Source organism: Hypanus sabinus, chromosome 21, assembly GCF_030144855.1.
Source record: "Hypanus sabinus isolate sHypSab1 chromosome 21, sHypSab1.hap1, whole genome shotgun sequence".
NCBI classification, from domain to species: Eukaryota; Metazoa; Chordata; class Chondrichthyes; order Myliobatiformes; family Dasyatidae; genus Hypanus; species Hypanus sabinus.
The window spans coordinates 17,872,516-17,887,912 of NC_082726.1; the positions used below are offsets into that span (position 1 = coordinate 17,872,516).

The 15,397-nt window shown below is 37.9% G+C and overlaps 1 protein-coding gene across 3 annotated transcripts in view; it reads left to right on the forward strand.

Moving 5' to 3' along the window:
* sin3aa (SIN3 transcription regulator family member Aa) overlaps nucleotides 1-8,980 on the forward strand; it is a 134,548-nt gene extending 125,568 nt beyond the window's left edge. For all 3 annotated transcript variants that reach the window (XM_059946067.1, XM_059946066.1, XM_059946068.1), the window contains 3 exons: nucleotides 3,156-3,250; nucleotides 6,117-6,324; nucleotides 6,807-8,980. In XM_059946067.1, coding sequence (XP_059802050.1) covers nucleotides 3,156-3,250; nucleotides 6,117-6,324; nucleotides 6,807-7,037 — 534 coding nt within the window. In that variant the 3' untranslated portion in view covers nucleotides 7,038-8,980. The remainder of the gene's footprint in view (nucleotides 1-3,155; nucleotides 3,251-6,116; nucleotides 6,325-6,806) is intronic.
* The last annotated feature ends 6,417 nt before the right edge of the window (nucleotides 8,981-15,397 follow it).

Sequence of the window (15,397 nt, forward strand, 5' to 3'; positions counted from 1 at the left end):
ACTGATTTAAACCACTTATATTCTCCAGTAGTAAGCGTAATTCGAAGGTCGGCAGGATTACGAAGAGAAGGTTTGAATCCACGGTTAAAGAGCACTTTCATAACGCCTTTGAACTCGGCACACATCCTCAGAACCTGGGGGGGGCATAATCTTCCATGATATGAATGGTATTATAACAGAAGGTCAGAGAACCTCTTCAGCATGTCTCCATAATCAAACAGTTTTTCACTTGATATTGATGGAAACACAGGATAATAGGCTGTGGTCTAGAACCCAAAACAGCTCGAGGGATGTAGACCCTATGAGCTCTTTCTAGCTCAGGTGGAGTCGGGAGAAATTCTTTCCCGAAAATCTCACAGAGGAAAGAAGAGAAAAATTCAATGGAAGAGCCCGTTTCGGTGGCCTCTGGCAAACCGAGAATTTGCAGATTGCAGCACCTGCTCCGATTTTCGAGATCTGCCATTTTGGAAGTAAGTTTGCTATTTTGCTTCGTTAATTTGGAGCAGAGAGTTTCCAGATGCTGAGCGTGGCGTTTTAAATCTCAGAGGTTAGGTCGATACGAGATAAATGTTCAGCTTGGTCATCCACTCTGGTGTTAATCTGATCCAATTTTGACTCCAGCTGACTGATAGAGGCTGTAAATTCAGTCTTGATATCAGTTAGAATGTCTTGTCGATTCTGTTCCAGGATAGAGAGAATCTCAGCCGACAGAGACGTGGAAGTTTCTTTTCTCTCGAGTTTAGTATTTTTTGTAGCCATTATAAGATAGATGTATTCGCAGGCAGATAAAAAAACAAATAAAATAACAAACTAAGGTTTAAAAAGGGAGACACATAGTGCGAAGATAAGAAATATAACAGAGCAAAAGTTTGAAGTGACTAAACAATTGCCATCTTACCGGAAGTCTCCCTCCTTGCACACTTGTAATGCTTTACGGATTGAATCAGAATTGGTCTTCCATCTTGATGACTACTGAGATGAGGACTCTGTTGGGCTATGAAACCACAGATTGGGGTGATGGACAATTTTCATATTGATAGCTTACAGAATCCCATGAATGGTTATACCTTGGTTTGCTAGACCTTTCCTTAGCAATCATTTACAACTGTGTGGGTCATCAGTTACACATAAGCCAGCCTGGTAGGTGTATTAAAATCCAAGTCAATTTTATAATACAGAAATTGGTACTGGGCTGTAAATGACAGAAAGCAGCAGTAGTAGAACACTGCATTCGCAACGGCCATAGGATTGATGTCGACGTCACAGAACTATTGTGTTGCACCAATGGTTTTCGGGATTGTCTGGTAAAGGAAGCCATAGAGGAAAATAATTTTAATAAGGACTAAGGTCTCACTCTAAGTAAGAACTGGAATTTGATTATAAACAAGGTGGGAGAGCAGAAACCTGATTGGACAAAGTCTAACCAATCAGGAAGGACAGACTATGGGGGTATAAATATCACTGGATTAGACATGCCCAGGCATCATCCCTGATGAAGATGTCAGAATTTGACATCAAAACGTCAGTTATAATTGATACCTGTGCCCAGCTGGAACCCGAGAAGAGTTGATTTCATAGATACTTTGTTTAGTCAGATACTGTTTTGGTTTGTTGCTGTGTGATTATGCAGTTAGTGCAGCACTGTTATAGCATCAGCAACTTGGTTTCAGTTCTGAATCTGTCCATAAGGAATTTCTGTGTTCTCTCTCTGTGACTGCTTAAGGTTCCTCAGGGTGCTCCAGTTTCCTCCCTCAATCCAAGGACATACAGTTCAGGTTAGGTTTAGTAAGTTCGTGCGCATGCTGTGTTGGCGCTAGAAACATGGTGACATTTGCAGGCAGCCCCCAGCATGTCCTCAGACTGTGTTGGTCATGACACAAATGACATGTTTCACTGTTTGTTTCGATGTACATGTGACAAAGCTAATCTTTAACTTCACCATAGTGTAATTTAAACTCAACATCTGTTTTCAAGCACCGTGCAAGTTACCATTGGGGTATCATCTTGGTAAAACAGAAGGTCATGAATGAAAGCTTGATCTCACTTGCATTTTAATCATTTTTGGGCTGATGTGTTTAGGTTTCTTTTGGATGTTTTCTTTATGATGGGTAATTAAACAATGATCTTTCAAAACCTTGAATTTTGAGTTTTTTTGAGATATTCCTATATCATTCAGAAATTAGTCTGGATGCTCCCCGTCACCTCTTAGATTCATAAACTGGCATTTTGGCAGAGGACTGGGCAAACAATCCTAACTGCCCTTTTGGCTACAGAGATCTGAGCTCAAGTAGATTGGATGCAACTTGTGTGTCTTCGATGTAGTTGGAAAAGAAATAGATAATATGTTTCTATTTTGAACAAAGGTCGGTCACCTCACATGAATCAGTTTCTGCCTGAGATTTTGTTATCCTGTCATTGAAATTCTGTTGTATTCACTGTTTTATTCCGATTCAAATTTACTGCAGGGAGAGATTATAATTCAACGCAACTGTTTGTTTACAATTTCTTGAATCTGTTTTCTGTTTGGTTGTGTTGAAATTATAATATATTCTGATTTAACAGTGTCATATTGTAGATGTAGGGAGTATTGCCTTTTGGGGTCAAACATTAAAACCGGGCTGTTTTAAACATTAAAATACTGTCACAGGTAGATCTAAAAGATCTTCAGCATCATTTTGAAGAGGAGAAGAAATTGGGAGATATCCCCTGTGTCCTGGCCAATATTTATGCCTCATTGAACACATCTTTAAAAACGCATGTAATCTGGTCATTTTCACACTATTGTTTGTGGGGACCATGTACAGCCAATGTACTTCACAAGAAAGTCATTGGGTGTAAATTGTTAATAAGATCATGAATGGTGGTTATAAATGCAGAACTTTCATTTTTGTTACTCTCCAAGATCTCTCACTGTTGCCTTCTGTATCGAGGTGACTTAGCAGCAATGGGGAAAAATCTTGTCATGAGATAAAATTTTACTTTAATCAGGAACAGTATCCTCAAATAATTTTCCCCCTCCCCTTGCCTATAAAAGTAGGAAGGAATTTATAAGAATATGTGGAATTTAAACTTCAACTTAGGTAGAAAATAAGTTATTAATAATCTGTTCACCTATGTTGACTGATAATTTTTGAATAACATCTATCTATTTGCAGCGCTGGTCAGACTTTTTGGATCGTTATATGAATTCAGATTCTACCTCTCCTGAACTACGGGAACATCTAGCACAGAAACCTGTGTTCCTGCCAAGGTAAGGTTTTGGTGCATTGTAGATTAAGTACTAACATAGTTAGTGAACTTTCGGTTTATGTGTTTATTATTAAGAGACAGAGTTTGGAAATTTGAAGGGCAGGAGGAGGGCACAATTTTTCCTTCTCCTACTGATTATTTGTGCTTTGTCCACAAATCTCCATTTGTATGTAACTCTTAAGTTCCTCATCTTCCTGTACCTGTTCAGCTCCCTTCCACCATTTTTTTTAAGATGTTATTTTATATGGCAGCTTTGAAATGGGTTCAGCTCCCTTCCACCATTTTTTTAAAGATGTTATTTTATATGGCAGCTTTGAAATGGGTTCAGCTCCCTTCCACCATTTTTTTAAAGATGTTATTTTATATGGCAGCTTTGAAATGGGAAAAAGGTTCTCTTAATTTTCACTGGTGGCAAGGAGAATGTATCTTATAAATGCTGAATCCCAGTATTTTTAGGACCATTGCATCTTTTCAAGGGGATTTAAAAAAAAAATCAGATTCTGCTGATCTTCTTCCAACTGGTGTCAGAGCAAAGTGGTAGTCAAACAAGTAGAAACTGATCAGGGTAGTCCATTTGGATTTGTGAACAGGGGTTGTGTAGTTAATCAAGCTGCATTGTTTTAAGGATACTAACAAGGTAGGGATGGTGCCTGTGCATTTGATGAAATAAAGTAAAAGCATCTTGTTCAAGAGGTTGCCAGAAAACATGAATGGATGCAATCAGAGGCATTCCTATGTTGGTACCTAGGTTGTTGCAACAGGTGACAAGAATCAGAAAAAAAAGTTATGTATGTTGATGAGTGCTGTTTCTGGAATCTACTGAAGCTTTGGCCTTTAGATAACTTAACAAACAGATGAGGAAATTGAGAGTTGTATGTGTCACGTTTTTGAATGCTGTTAAGATGAACTGTAAGTAGACAGAATGGAGCAAATCTCAAATGGGTCATAAAGAGATTGATTTGGAAGTGTGAAGTGGTGACCTTTAAAATCAAGAACTACAGGGGAACAAAGGGATTTTGACATCCTTGTACAGAAATTAGCTGTTTTGTACCTTTCCACTTACTTCAAGTAATGAAATTTCAACTCCGGGTTTAGCAAAGATTAAGTTATTTGGTTAGATAGTCTAAACTTGCTGAGTAATCCTTTGATTATCTAATGGAAATTTTTTTAATGGAAAATTGAATTTCTGGAGTAGATAAAAGTAAGTTATTTCCTCTGTTGCAGAAATGTAGAATAACATAGCACATTGTAAATTTAGAACTGACTAATGTAGGAATGAACTTTAAAAAATACTTTGAAGAGTAATGGAGAAGTCTCTCCCACAAAAGAATGGAATTTTCAATGAGGTCTTTTTCATAGTTGAGTGAAGATTTGTGAATGGAGTTGAGGTGCAAATCGGTCACAGTCTAATTGATTGGTAGTGTAGACTCAATGACCTACTGTTCAATTGAGGGAAACATAACTGAAAAGCAAAAATAAAGATAAATGAAAAGAAATCATAAGCTTCTTTTGAGCATGCTGTGTTGTGCCTGAATTTGTGCCAACACTTACAGGCTGTGTTGGTTGTTAACGTAAACAGCACATTTCACTGTGTTTCAATGTATGATGCATAAGTTAATCTAAATTTGAAAAGCTATACTAGATTTTCAGTCGATTAACTGCAATGGCTTGCACACATACTTTTGAAATGTGAAGTAAATTATTTTCAATGGGACTATTGCTCCATGGTATTAGCATGGAAGGAGAAAATTCTTAGGTAGCCATGTTGGCTTTCTTCTGCTTCCACTTCATCACAAATCTCTTAATTCATCATTTTATATTTTCAGAATCAGATTTATTATCACTGACTTAAATGTCCTGTATTTTCTGACAGCAGTACAGTCCTAAAATATAAAATTACAAAAATAAATAGTACAGGAAAACAGTGTTCACAAGTTCATGGGCTATTCGGAAATCTGATGGCAGAAGTGGGGAGAAGCTCTTTCTCAGTTGTTGAGTGCATGTCTTCTGGATCCTATAGCTCCTCCCCCTTGGCAGAATTGAGAAGAGGTCATGTCCCAGATAGTGAGGATCCTTAGTGATGGATGCCTCCTTCTTGAGGCACCATCTCTTGAAGATGTCCTAAATGCTGGGGAAGATGTGCATATGCTGGAGCTGAGTGAGCCTGCTACAATCTGCAGCTTCTTGCAGTCCTGTGCACTAGACCCTCCGTATAAGATTGTGATGCAACCAGTCACAATGCAATTCCCTATAAAAATTTCTAGAAATCTGAAAGAGCTTTATATGCACACCTTGCACACATCACTTGATCAGCCTTTTACTGTATCCTTTCAATTAGCCTTTCCTCTACCACTTCTCCAAAATACCCCAATAATTATTGTCATGGATAATACCTATGAACGAAACAGTATGAGTACATGATTCTCTATATAATTGAAGCCCTGTTACTTACAGAATCAAATATCTTTTCAATTATTTATCTCAATCAGCAGTAAATTGTAAGGCAAGTCAAATGCTGAACAATGTCTATAAATGGCCACCATCATTATCAATGAACAAGAAGGCAAGAACTTAAGAATGAGGATTCAATCTTCTCACCTGGAAAATGTGAAAGGTCTAAGAAGAATTAAAGCACTCTTCAAGAATCATTCCCTACCAAAATATGAAATTACTGACTTTAACTAGAACTGAGAAATATTTTTAGGAGGATAGAGTTAGAAATTATTGAGCAGAATATATTTTAAAAACAGATATGTTTGTGCCTGATTTACTTGATGTATCCTATAGATTCCTGCTCTTAATTTTTTAAATACAAAAAAATTATTTTTTGCAGTCATCTAAAATACAAATCGATACTTTTTTTTCAGGAATCTACGTCGAATTCGCAAGTGCCAACGGGGTCGGGAGCAACAAGAAAAAGAAGGGAAGGAATGCAGCAATAAGAAATCTATAGAGAATGCTGAGAATTATGATAAAGCACAGTGCAATTTTAAACTCAATTCATACAAAATGGTGTATGTCTTCAAATCAGAAGACTACATGTACAGAAGGACTGCACTGCTTAGGGCTCGTCAGGTCAGTATACTCTCTTTACAAACTCCAAAAAATTGCATCTTATGGAGAAACAAAAAGCATGATACTGCGGGTGTTTAGAATTTGGTATATAAAAGGCCTAACGGAAATTGAGGAATAATGACCTTTTATTGGGTGGTTTAAAAAAAAATTTTCTTACCATTGATACTGCTTGAATATTCCTTGCTTGCTTCTGATGAGCATGTGGTTAAGGTTCTCTGGATTGGACATGATATAAAAAGTAGAAGTAAAAATAGGCTATTTGGCCCTTAATGCATTCTCTGCTTTTCCCATTCAAAATATGAGAAATGACAGGCCAAAGCTGTTTGACTGCTTGTTCACCCCTACCATCACCCAAGCAAAATGCAGAAAAGCACCTTATTTTAATCATGGAAAATCTTGGCAAGTCTCATGAAACACTTTTCCTTCTGTAAGTTCAATAAGTATTGTTGATGGCTCTTCTGCTTTTTTTTTCTTAAATTTAGTCTCATGAGCGAGTCAGCACACGGCTACATCAGCGGTTTCAAGCCTGGGTGGATAAATGGAGCAAGGAGCACGTGACTCGTGAAATGGCTGCCGAAACCAGCAAGTGGTTAATGGGCGAGGGATTGGAAGGCATGGTGCCTTGCACAACCACCTGTGAAAAAGAAACACTGCACTTCATGAAAATCAACAAATACAGGGTGAAATACAGTGCATTATTCAAGGGGCCGTGACCAACTCACACAACAGGTCCTCCTCTCGTTCAGTGTGCCCATGTTGTGGCATCTTGTCTAATGCCATACACCAGCTCCTACAAAAAAATTAAACACTGCTATCTTTTTGTAAATACTCTGTACATATTGTCAACAGACCTTTTTTAAAAGAAAGAGAAACAATCTGCATCAATGTGCTAGCATCACTTACTAGCTTATTGTGTATCATAGTATGAGGTGGCTTGAAGTTAGTTGATATGGAAAAATGAGGCACCATTATTAAAGTTTTTACCAAAGGGATTTCAGAGTAATTGTAGCTTTCTTTACATGTTTTTTCTGTTAGTGAAAAAAATTATTTCTTTATGCACAGAACACTTGCATCATTAAGTGTTCCTGTGCAGCATGCCATTACATTGTGCATTTTGGCCTTTTTTGTTTTCAGTTTAATTCAAGTTTGCTCGTCTATAACAACTGGACCAAACTTCATGGCAGACGTTATTTGAACTGTCCAATCACCTTTTCTTTCTTTTTGGAAACATTGAACTCTGGGTCTCTGAGGGTAACTTACCTAAGACCTTTTTTTTTAAAAAATACCTGCCTTAGTCTTCCGAACACAATTTACTTCCATTTGGAAGTCTGATAGACTGCTGGTTCCAGTTTTATACAGTATTTGACCCCATGGAATAGTAGTTTCAGGTATTAGAAGATGTTAATGAGCAAGTGGTTGACTGATTTTCTAATGTGACAGCTGACCAGTCAATTTTTCTTCATACTGTAGCGTCCAGATATTTTTTCCAGATGTTCGTCATTAATTAATAATTCAGTTGCAGTTGGCACAGTCCTAAGTTTTTGTGCTGCTTTTTTTCACAAATTACAAAGGTGTTTTGGGCATTTTACTTTGAACGTTTTTGAAGCATTTTGAGTGTAGTATTTGATGCCTCTTACTAACACAGTTGATACTATTGGAAGATGATGAAACACATCAGGTGTTCTTTTAAACATGTCACAAAAAAGAGCTAGCAGAAATTTGAAAGACTTTCTATGAGCCTTAAATTTGATTGGCTAGAACATTCACTGCTGTCTGTCGTATGTTGAAAGTGCTCTGTAATGTCTGAAACACATGACTGTTAATTATGATGCCTCTGGAAATCAGTTTTATACATTTAATAATAACTTTCCCTCCTACAGCTCCTCCAACTTCTGACTTAATCTTATTTTGTTATTTTTACTTGATGAAACAGAATTTTTTTTAAATTTTGAGTTTTTTTTTGATGAGCAGCCATACACCTTGTGAGTTTCAATTTTTATAAGCAAGCAACACACAAAATATGTTCCAGAATATTTTGGAATTATTACTGCTCTCTCTCTCTCTCTCTCAAATAGCCATGCAACTGAAAATTCTGTTATTGACAACAGCAAACTGGTAATTGGATGAAGTTGATCCACATATGCCATTTTACAGATTTCTTTGTAAATCAGGTAAATTATTTTCTCCCGTCTTCTGTCCACTGATGTGGATTAGCAGCTTTTGCTCCCCCAGGACAAACCGAGTAGTGGTTTGGCAAGTATTAAAAGAGCCAATCTAATCAGGCAAGATTTGGCTAACGGCAGCTGTAAAATCCTATAATTAGTTTCTGCTCAACCACTCACCCGGGTGTCAATGTTAACCTCCAATTGTCCATTGAAAATGTTGCATCTGTTCAGATAGCCACTGTGCTCACTGACATTGTGGTCAGACAATGTCAGAGTTGATTTGTACAGTTTGCCCCAGCAACCTCTCTATTTTCACTTTGTAAAGTATAAGAGGCAGGGCTTTTAAGCCAGCTTGTACAATGCATATATATTGCTTTTTGTATTCTGTACTGTGATCTTTAGCCACCCACGTGTGATTTCTATACAGAAGTTGTACACTTGACTTGTAGTTCAGTATTTCCCATTAAAATATCGCCAGGGCTGAAATCTGGCTGTCTTGTGTGAAGTGTATTTTTTCTAATCTATTATATCTAACTTTAAATATGTAATCAAAATAACTTTTATTGTAGATTGAAAGCATAAACTGATATCCTCACTAGTCTGGAGGTAGGTTGTTTTTGTATTGCTTCCCTTTCAAAATCTAAAAATAAAACTTGTCACTTTTACATCTGGACAGAGATCAAGGACAATCCCTGTTTGCTTACAAATAGCTGATGTACACACATTGTAAAACATTAGGACTACAGATCTAAGTGAACATGGATTTAAGCTGTGTCAGTTGCCCCACTAAGTCAATGGTTTAAGTAAAAGATTGAAATGTTTAGAGGGACAGCAGGATCAGAGTAAAAAGCTTTGATTTGATACATTGTCCTCCAGCTTTGAAATCTCTATTCTTATTTTATGGTCAGATAATCATTCTTACTCTTTTTTGAGGGCATTACAGAAAAGGCTGTTACTTAATTATTCACCCAAATTCCACTGGAGAGGGCAGTAGGGACTGGATTCTTGAACTATTACAGTCTACACTGTGATGGTATTCTCCCAAAGCTGTTGGATGAACGGCTTCTGAATTTAGACCCAATGAAGGATATTTCCAAGTCAGGATAGTGTGTGACTTACTGAAGTTATAGACACATCACCTGCTGCCCTAGTCCTCTGTAATAGAAGTGATAGGTTTGGGAGGAGATGCTTAAGAAACCTTGGCCACTGATTGCAGTATATTGCAAATATAAAAGGGGAGGGAATTGAAATTTTAGGTTCTGGTATGGGATGTATCCTGCTTTGCCTTTGATTATGTTCACCTCGATTATTGGAGCTGCATTCGTTCCATGGAAGGTTTTCAATCATGCTGTTTTGTGTCCTGTAGAAAAGGAAGGGCTCTGTGAAAATAGGAGCCACACTGCAGATCACTCTGTCACCTGGTAGTGATCACAATATTTATATAACAGGATGCAGTCACATCTGGTCAGTGGTCGCTCTCTCGTTCTCAATAATGCTTATGGTGGAGAAAATGATGAAAGTAATTTTATTAAATGTTTTGGGGAGGTACTTAAGTTCTCTTGTGTTTGGAAATGGGCATTATCTAGCACTTAATTGACATGCACTGGCAGCCATTCTTGAATGTTGTTCAGGGGCTGTTTATGCAATTATTGAGAACTCCGAGATCTAAGGAAATAGATGCAAATGTATGTTACGTATTCATCACTGAATATCCATACCAGATGATGAAAGGATTTTGATGAAACAAGTGCAGATGCTTAAGGCTGAGATACTGCTGTGGTGACATCTTTGGGGTGAGGTGATTGGCCTCCAGCAATCAGAATCACCTTTCACAGTGCGAGGTATTCCTCCATCTAATAAAGAGCTGCCTCTTTGATTCTCACTGACTTCAATTTTACTGAAACTGCTTGACACCATACACTGAGTCAACTGCTGCTTTGATACCAGGGCCATCACTTTACCTAACCTCTAAAATTCAGGCTTCATCCTACAGAAGCTGACTGGCCCTGACGGAACTCAAACTCAACACAACGTAGGAATGTACAGGCAGCCCACAAGCGTCACCACACATCCCGGCACCGACATAACATGCCCATAATGCTTGGCAGAACAATACAGAACACAGCAAGCAACAAAACAAGTCCCTTTCGTCATCCTGTCCACCCATACACACAAAAACAGCCCAATAACTCCAAGACTGGGTCCAACCCTTCAACTTCTGGACTATTGATTGATCTTTGATCATTGTTATTGACCCCCAGACTAGATGGTAGAACCCTGAACAGAAATGGAATGGCTTAGTTTTTGCCCAACAACATAAGTAGGGGTAGGCTGTTCAGCTTCCTGTGCCTGCTCCACCATTCAATAAAATGAAGCCTGATGTTATACCTCAAAGCCAATGCACATATAAAAGCTTGCTCCTACATCCAAGTTTCCTAAGTGATAACAAAAGTCGTAATATAAATGGGAAGCTGAGGGGAAAAAATAAGATGACATAAACATAAATGGGCTTAAATGATGCCTTTGGGATATTTCACCCCAAGAACCTTAATAAGTGAGCCCAATCCTTCTTCATAATTACTCTTGGTAAACATTTTGAAACAGGTTACTTCTGAATTTATTTTTCGGTGGAGTTTCAATTCCCCTTTATTGCCATACCCAGGCAATCAAAATCCACTGAATTGAGGGATGTTCCCTCCCACTCCTAAGTTCAATGAGATTTCATTTCTTCAGTTATTTTAAGCATCTAAGCAGCATAGACATATAGGCCTTTAATGGCTTTAAACTTGGTAACGTGACTGCATATCAAACATATTTCTTTAACATCATTTATATCGTCTTATAAGCATTTAACTCACATTTACAGAAATCTTCTCAGCCTATCAAAGTATACCCATTCATAACACTTTACATAGCACTTCCTTTTCCTTAAGTTTGAGTGATCACTTCCATTTTGATACAAGTTTTTTTTTCAGTTCTGTCTTTATTTTTTATTGCAGGGGAGTCCAATCTCCATTTATAAGCAAATAATGAAGATGAACGCTGTGGTACATTGTCACCTGTATGATGAGTTGCTAAAGAAGAATCCTGCCCTTTTTTGTAAGATGTTATAGATTTCTAAAATAAATATCAACAAGGGGGAAGAACTGTAATAATAGAGAAAACTTCTTGTGAATAAATAAATGATGAAACTGTTGTGTTGTTCATTGCAGCTTAGTAGATAGCACACTTGCATTAAAAGGTTGTACATTCAAGTCCCACTACAATGACCTGAGTACAAAAAAAAAGCTAACCCAGCACATCAGTGTAACAGAGACAGACAGCTGCATCTTTGGTGTTGAGGGATTTTTCATGTGACATTAAGTGGAGGTTGTTTACTTATGGACATAAAAGATCTAAAATTTCAAAGAAGAGTAGAAAAGATTCTCCACAGTGTCCTAGCCAATATTTATCCCTCAGGCATTACCACAAAAGTTTAGTCAATCTCATAGTGCAGCTTGTGGGAAGTTGCTCTGCATGTTTTTGGGATTTCAATGTAATGAGAGTGATTACATTTTGAAGATAATTCAACTGGGTGAGAGTGCCTGAGGTTGTGAAAGATGTTATAGAAATGAAAATCTTTCTTTAATAGCACTGCAACTAACACAATGTTTAAGAGGCATTTAGGCAGGCAGTTGTATAACCAAGGCCTAGAAGGATATGGACTTAATGCAGCAAAATGAAATTAGTGTAATGGTGTAACGATTGGCATCGACATAATGGGCTGAAGGACCCATTTCAATGCTGGACAATTCTATGACTACATCTTATCAACCTGTCAAGTCTTTCCATCATACTTCCAATTCTCAAAAATTGTTTTACCTTTGATCTGCAATTCTTCTATTGCAGGAGCAGCTGCCCTTGAGAACTTCTATTTTGGAAATACAAAAACAGTAAAACTTAAATATTCTGACGGATTTCTCACTGGTTTGCATTGGCTCACTAGATTCTGTTACCCGCTCTGTTAAACTCACCAGGTTCACAGAAAAAAAATACTATATTCCTGTGGAATATGTGGACAGCAAAGTAAAAGTCTATCAGGGTACGAAACATAAACCAGAAAATCTTAGTCCAGTAAAACTAAAGTTTGCAAATGCTGGATTTTCAGATTTTGGCATGGTAGCATTGTGGTTAGCGTGATGTCTTACAGTGCCAATGATCACTAATCAGGGTTCAATTCCCACTTTTTTTGTAGGGGGTCTGTACATTCTCCCCATGTCCATGTGTATTTCCACCAGGTACTCTGGGTTCTCTAAAGATGCAGAATTAGTGTTAAGGTTAGTGAGTTGTGGGTGTGCTGGAAGCATAGCAACACTTGCAGAATCCAGGACAATTTTCAGACTGCGTTGGTAATTTGTGTAAACGACACATTTCATTGTATGTTTCAATGTACTTGCGACAAATTAAGCTGATCTTTAATGTTTACAATTTGTATGATAAAATTTCTTATAGAAATTTCTAAAATTTCAAACAGCAAATTGTTTAAATGAGTTGTACTGAGTGCATGGGCTATGACTGATATTCCAGCTCAGTTTTAATATAAACGTGGATTCTAATTTCCAGTTATAATCTGTTAAAGGGTGCATGAGTGGCAGAAGAAATTAAATGTACAAGTATTCATTGGGAAGAAAACTATTTACACAGGTAGTGTTTAAAAGAAGAGTGAATTAAAAATGATATAGGATTGATGCAGGTTTTCCACTTGAGGGTCAAATTCTCCTAGAGTAGCAGTAAAGATGAAGCAAAGTACTCATTCTCATTATGAGGTCATGCGAGCTGGATGATAAGCTAGAAGTGTAACACACTTTTGGATATTGGGGAAACATTCCAGGAATGTGTGCAGAGAAGGGCCACAAAGATGATCCATATAAAGATCAGAGACAGATCAGGGACATTGTCCCTCCCAACTGTTCTGCCTTTCAATAAGATCATAGTAATTGGCTTCCTAATAGCTTTCTGTACCTGAATGTTGACGTACGGTGATTTACAGTGGCATGCAAAAGTTTGGGCACCCCGGTCAAAATTTCTGTTACTGTGAATAGCTAAGCGAGTAAAAGATGACTTGATTTCCAAAAGACAAAGTTAAAGATGACACATTTCTTTGATATTTTAAGCAAGATTACTTTTTTCCCCAACTTTTACAGTTTCAAAATAACAAAATAGGAAAAGGGTCCGAAGCAAATATTTGGGCACCCTGCATGGTCAGTACTTAGTTACACCCCCTTTGGCAAGTATCACAGCTTGTGAACGCGTTCTGTAGCCAGCTAAGAGTCTTTCAATTCTTGTTTGGGGGATTTTCACCCATTCTTCCTTGCAAAGGGCTTCTAGTTCTGTGAGATTCTTGGGGCGTCTTGCATGCACTGCTTTTTTGAGGTCTATCCACAGATTTTCGATGATATTCAGGTTGGGAAACTGTGAGGGCCATGGCAAAGCCTTCAGCTTGTGCCTCTTGAGGTAGTCCATTGTGGATTTTGAGGTGTGTTTAGGATCATTACCCTGTTGTAGAAGCCATCCTCTTTTCATCTTAAGCTTTTTTTTTTACAGACAGTGTGATGTTTGCTTCCAGAATTTGCTGCTATTTATTTGAATTCATTCTTCCCTCTACCAGTGGAATGTTCCCCATGCCACTGGCTGCAACACAAGCCCAAAGCATGATCGATCCATCCCCGTGCTTAACAGTTGGAGAGGTGTTCTTTTCATGAAATTCTGCACCCTTTTTTCCCCAAACATACCTTTGCTCATTGCAGCCAAAAAGTTCTATTTTAACTTCATCAGTCCACAGGACTTGTTTTCAAAATGCATCATGCTTGTTTAGATGTTCCTTTGCAAACTTCTGACACTGAATTTTGTGGTGAGGATACAGGAAAGGTTTTTTTCTGATGACTCTTCCATGAAGGTCATATTTGTGCAGGTGTCACCGCACAGTAGAACAGTGCACCACCACTCCAGAGTCTGCTAAATCTTCCTGAAGGTATTTTGCAGTCAAACAGGGGTTTTGATTTGCCTTTCTAGAAATCCTACGAGCAGCTCTCTCAGAAAGTCTTCTTGGTCTTCCAGACCTCAACTTGACCTCCACCATTCCTGTCAACTGCCATTTCTTAATTACATTATAAACTAAGGAAATGGCTACCTGAAAACGCTTTGTTACCTTCTTAAAGCCTTCTCCTGCTTTGTGGGCATCATTTATTTTAATTTTCAGAGTGCTAGGCAGCTGTTTAGAGGAGCCCATGGCTGCTGATTGTTGGGACAGGTTTGAGGAGTCAGGGTATTCATAAAGCTTTGAAATTTGCATTACCTAGCCTTTCCTGATGATGACTGTGAAGAAGCCATAGCCCTAACAAGCTAATTAAGGTCTGAGATCTTGGTAAAAGTTATCTGAGAGCTCAAATCTCTTGGGGTGCCTAAACTTTTGCATGGTTCTCCTTTACTTTTCTTCAGTCTAAAATTTTACAAAACAAAAACAATACACTAATCTTGCTTAAAATGTTGAAAAGAATGTTTCGTCTTTAACTTTATGACTTTTGGAGATCATCTTCTACTCACTTAATTATTCACAGTAACAGAAATTTTGACCAGGGGTGCCCAAACATTTGCATGCCTCTGTATGCACAAGGACACCCAACTCACTCTAAATAACAGTTCTTTTAATGTCTTGTGTGTGGGGGAGTACCTTGGTACTCTGGTACTATCTTTTTCCTAACAAAGCGGATGACTAATTTTTCCATCTTATATCCATATGCTGTGTCCTTGGATGGCCATTCACTTCTCTATTTCCCCCACATCTTCTCTCCATCCTCTTCACAGCCCACACTGCTATCCAGCTAAGCATAATCTGTTAGCTTAATCAGTATTATACTTGGTCCTCTCAT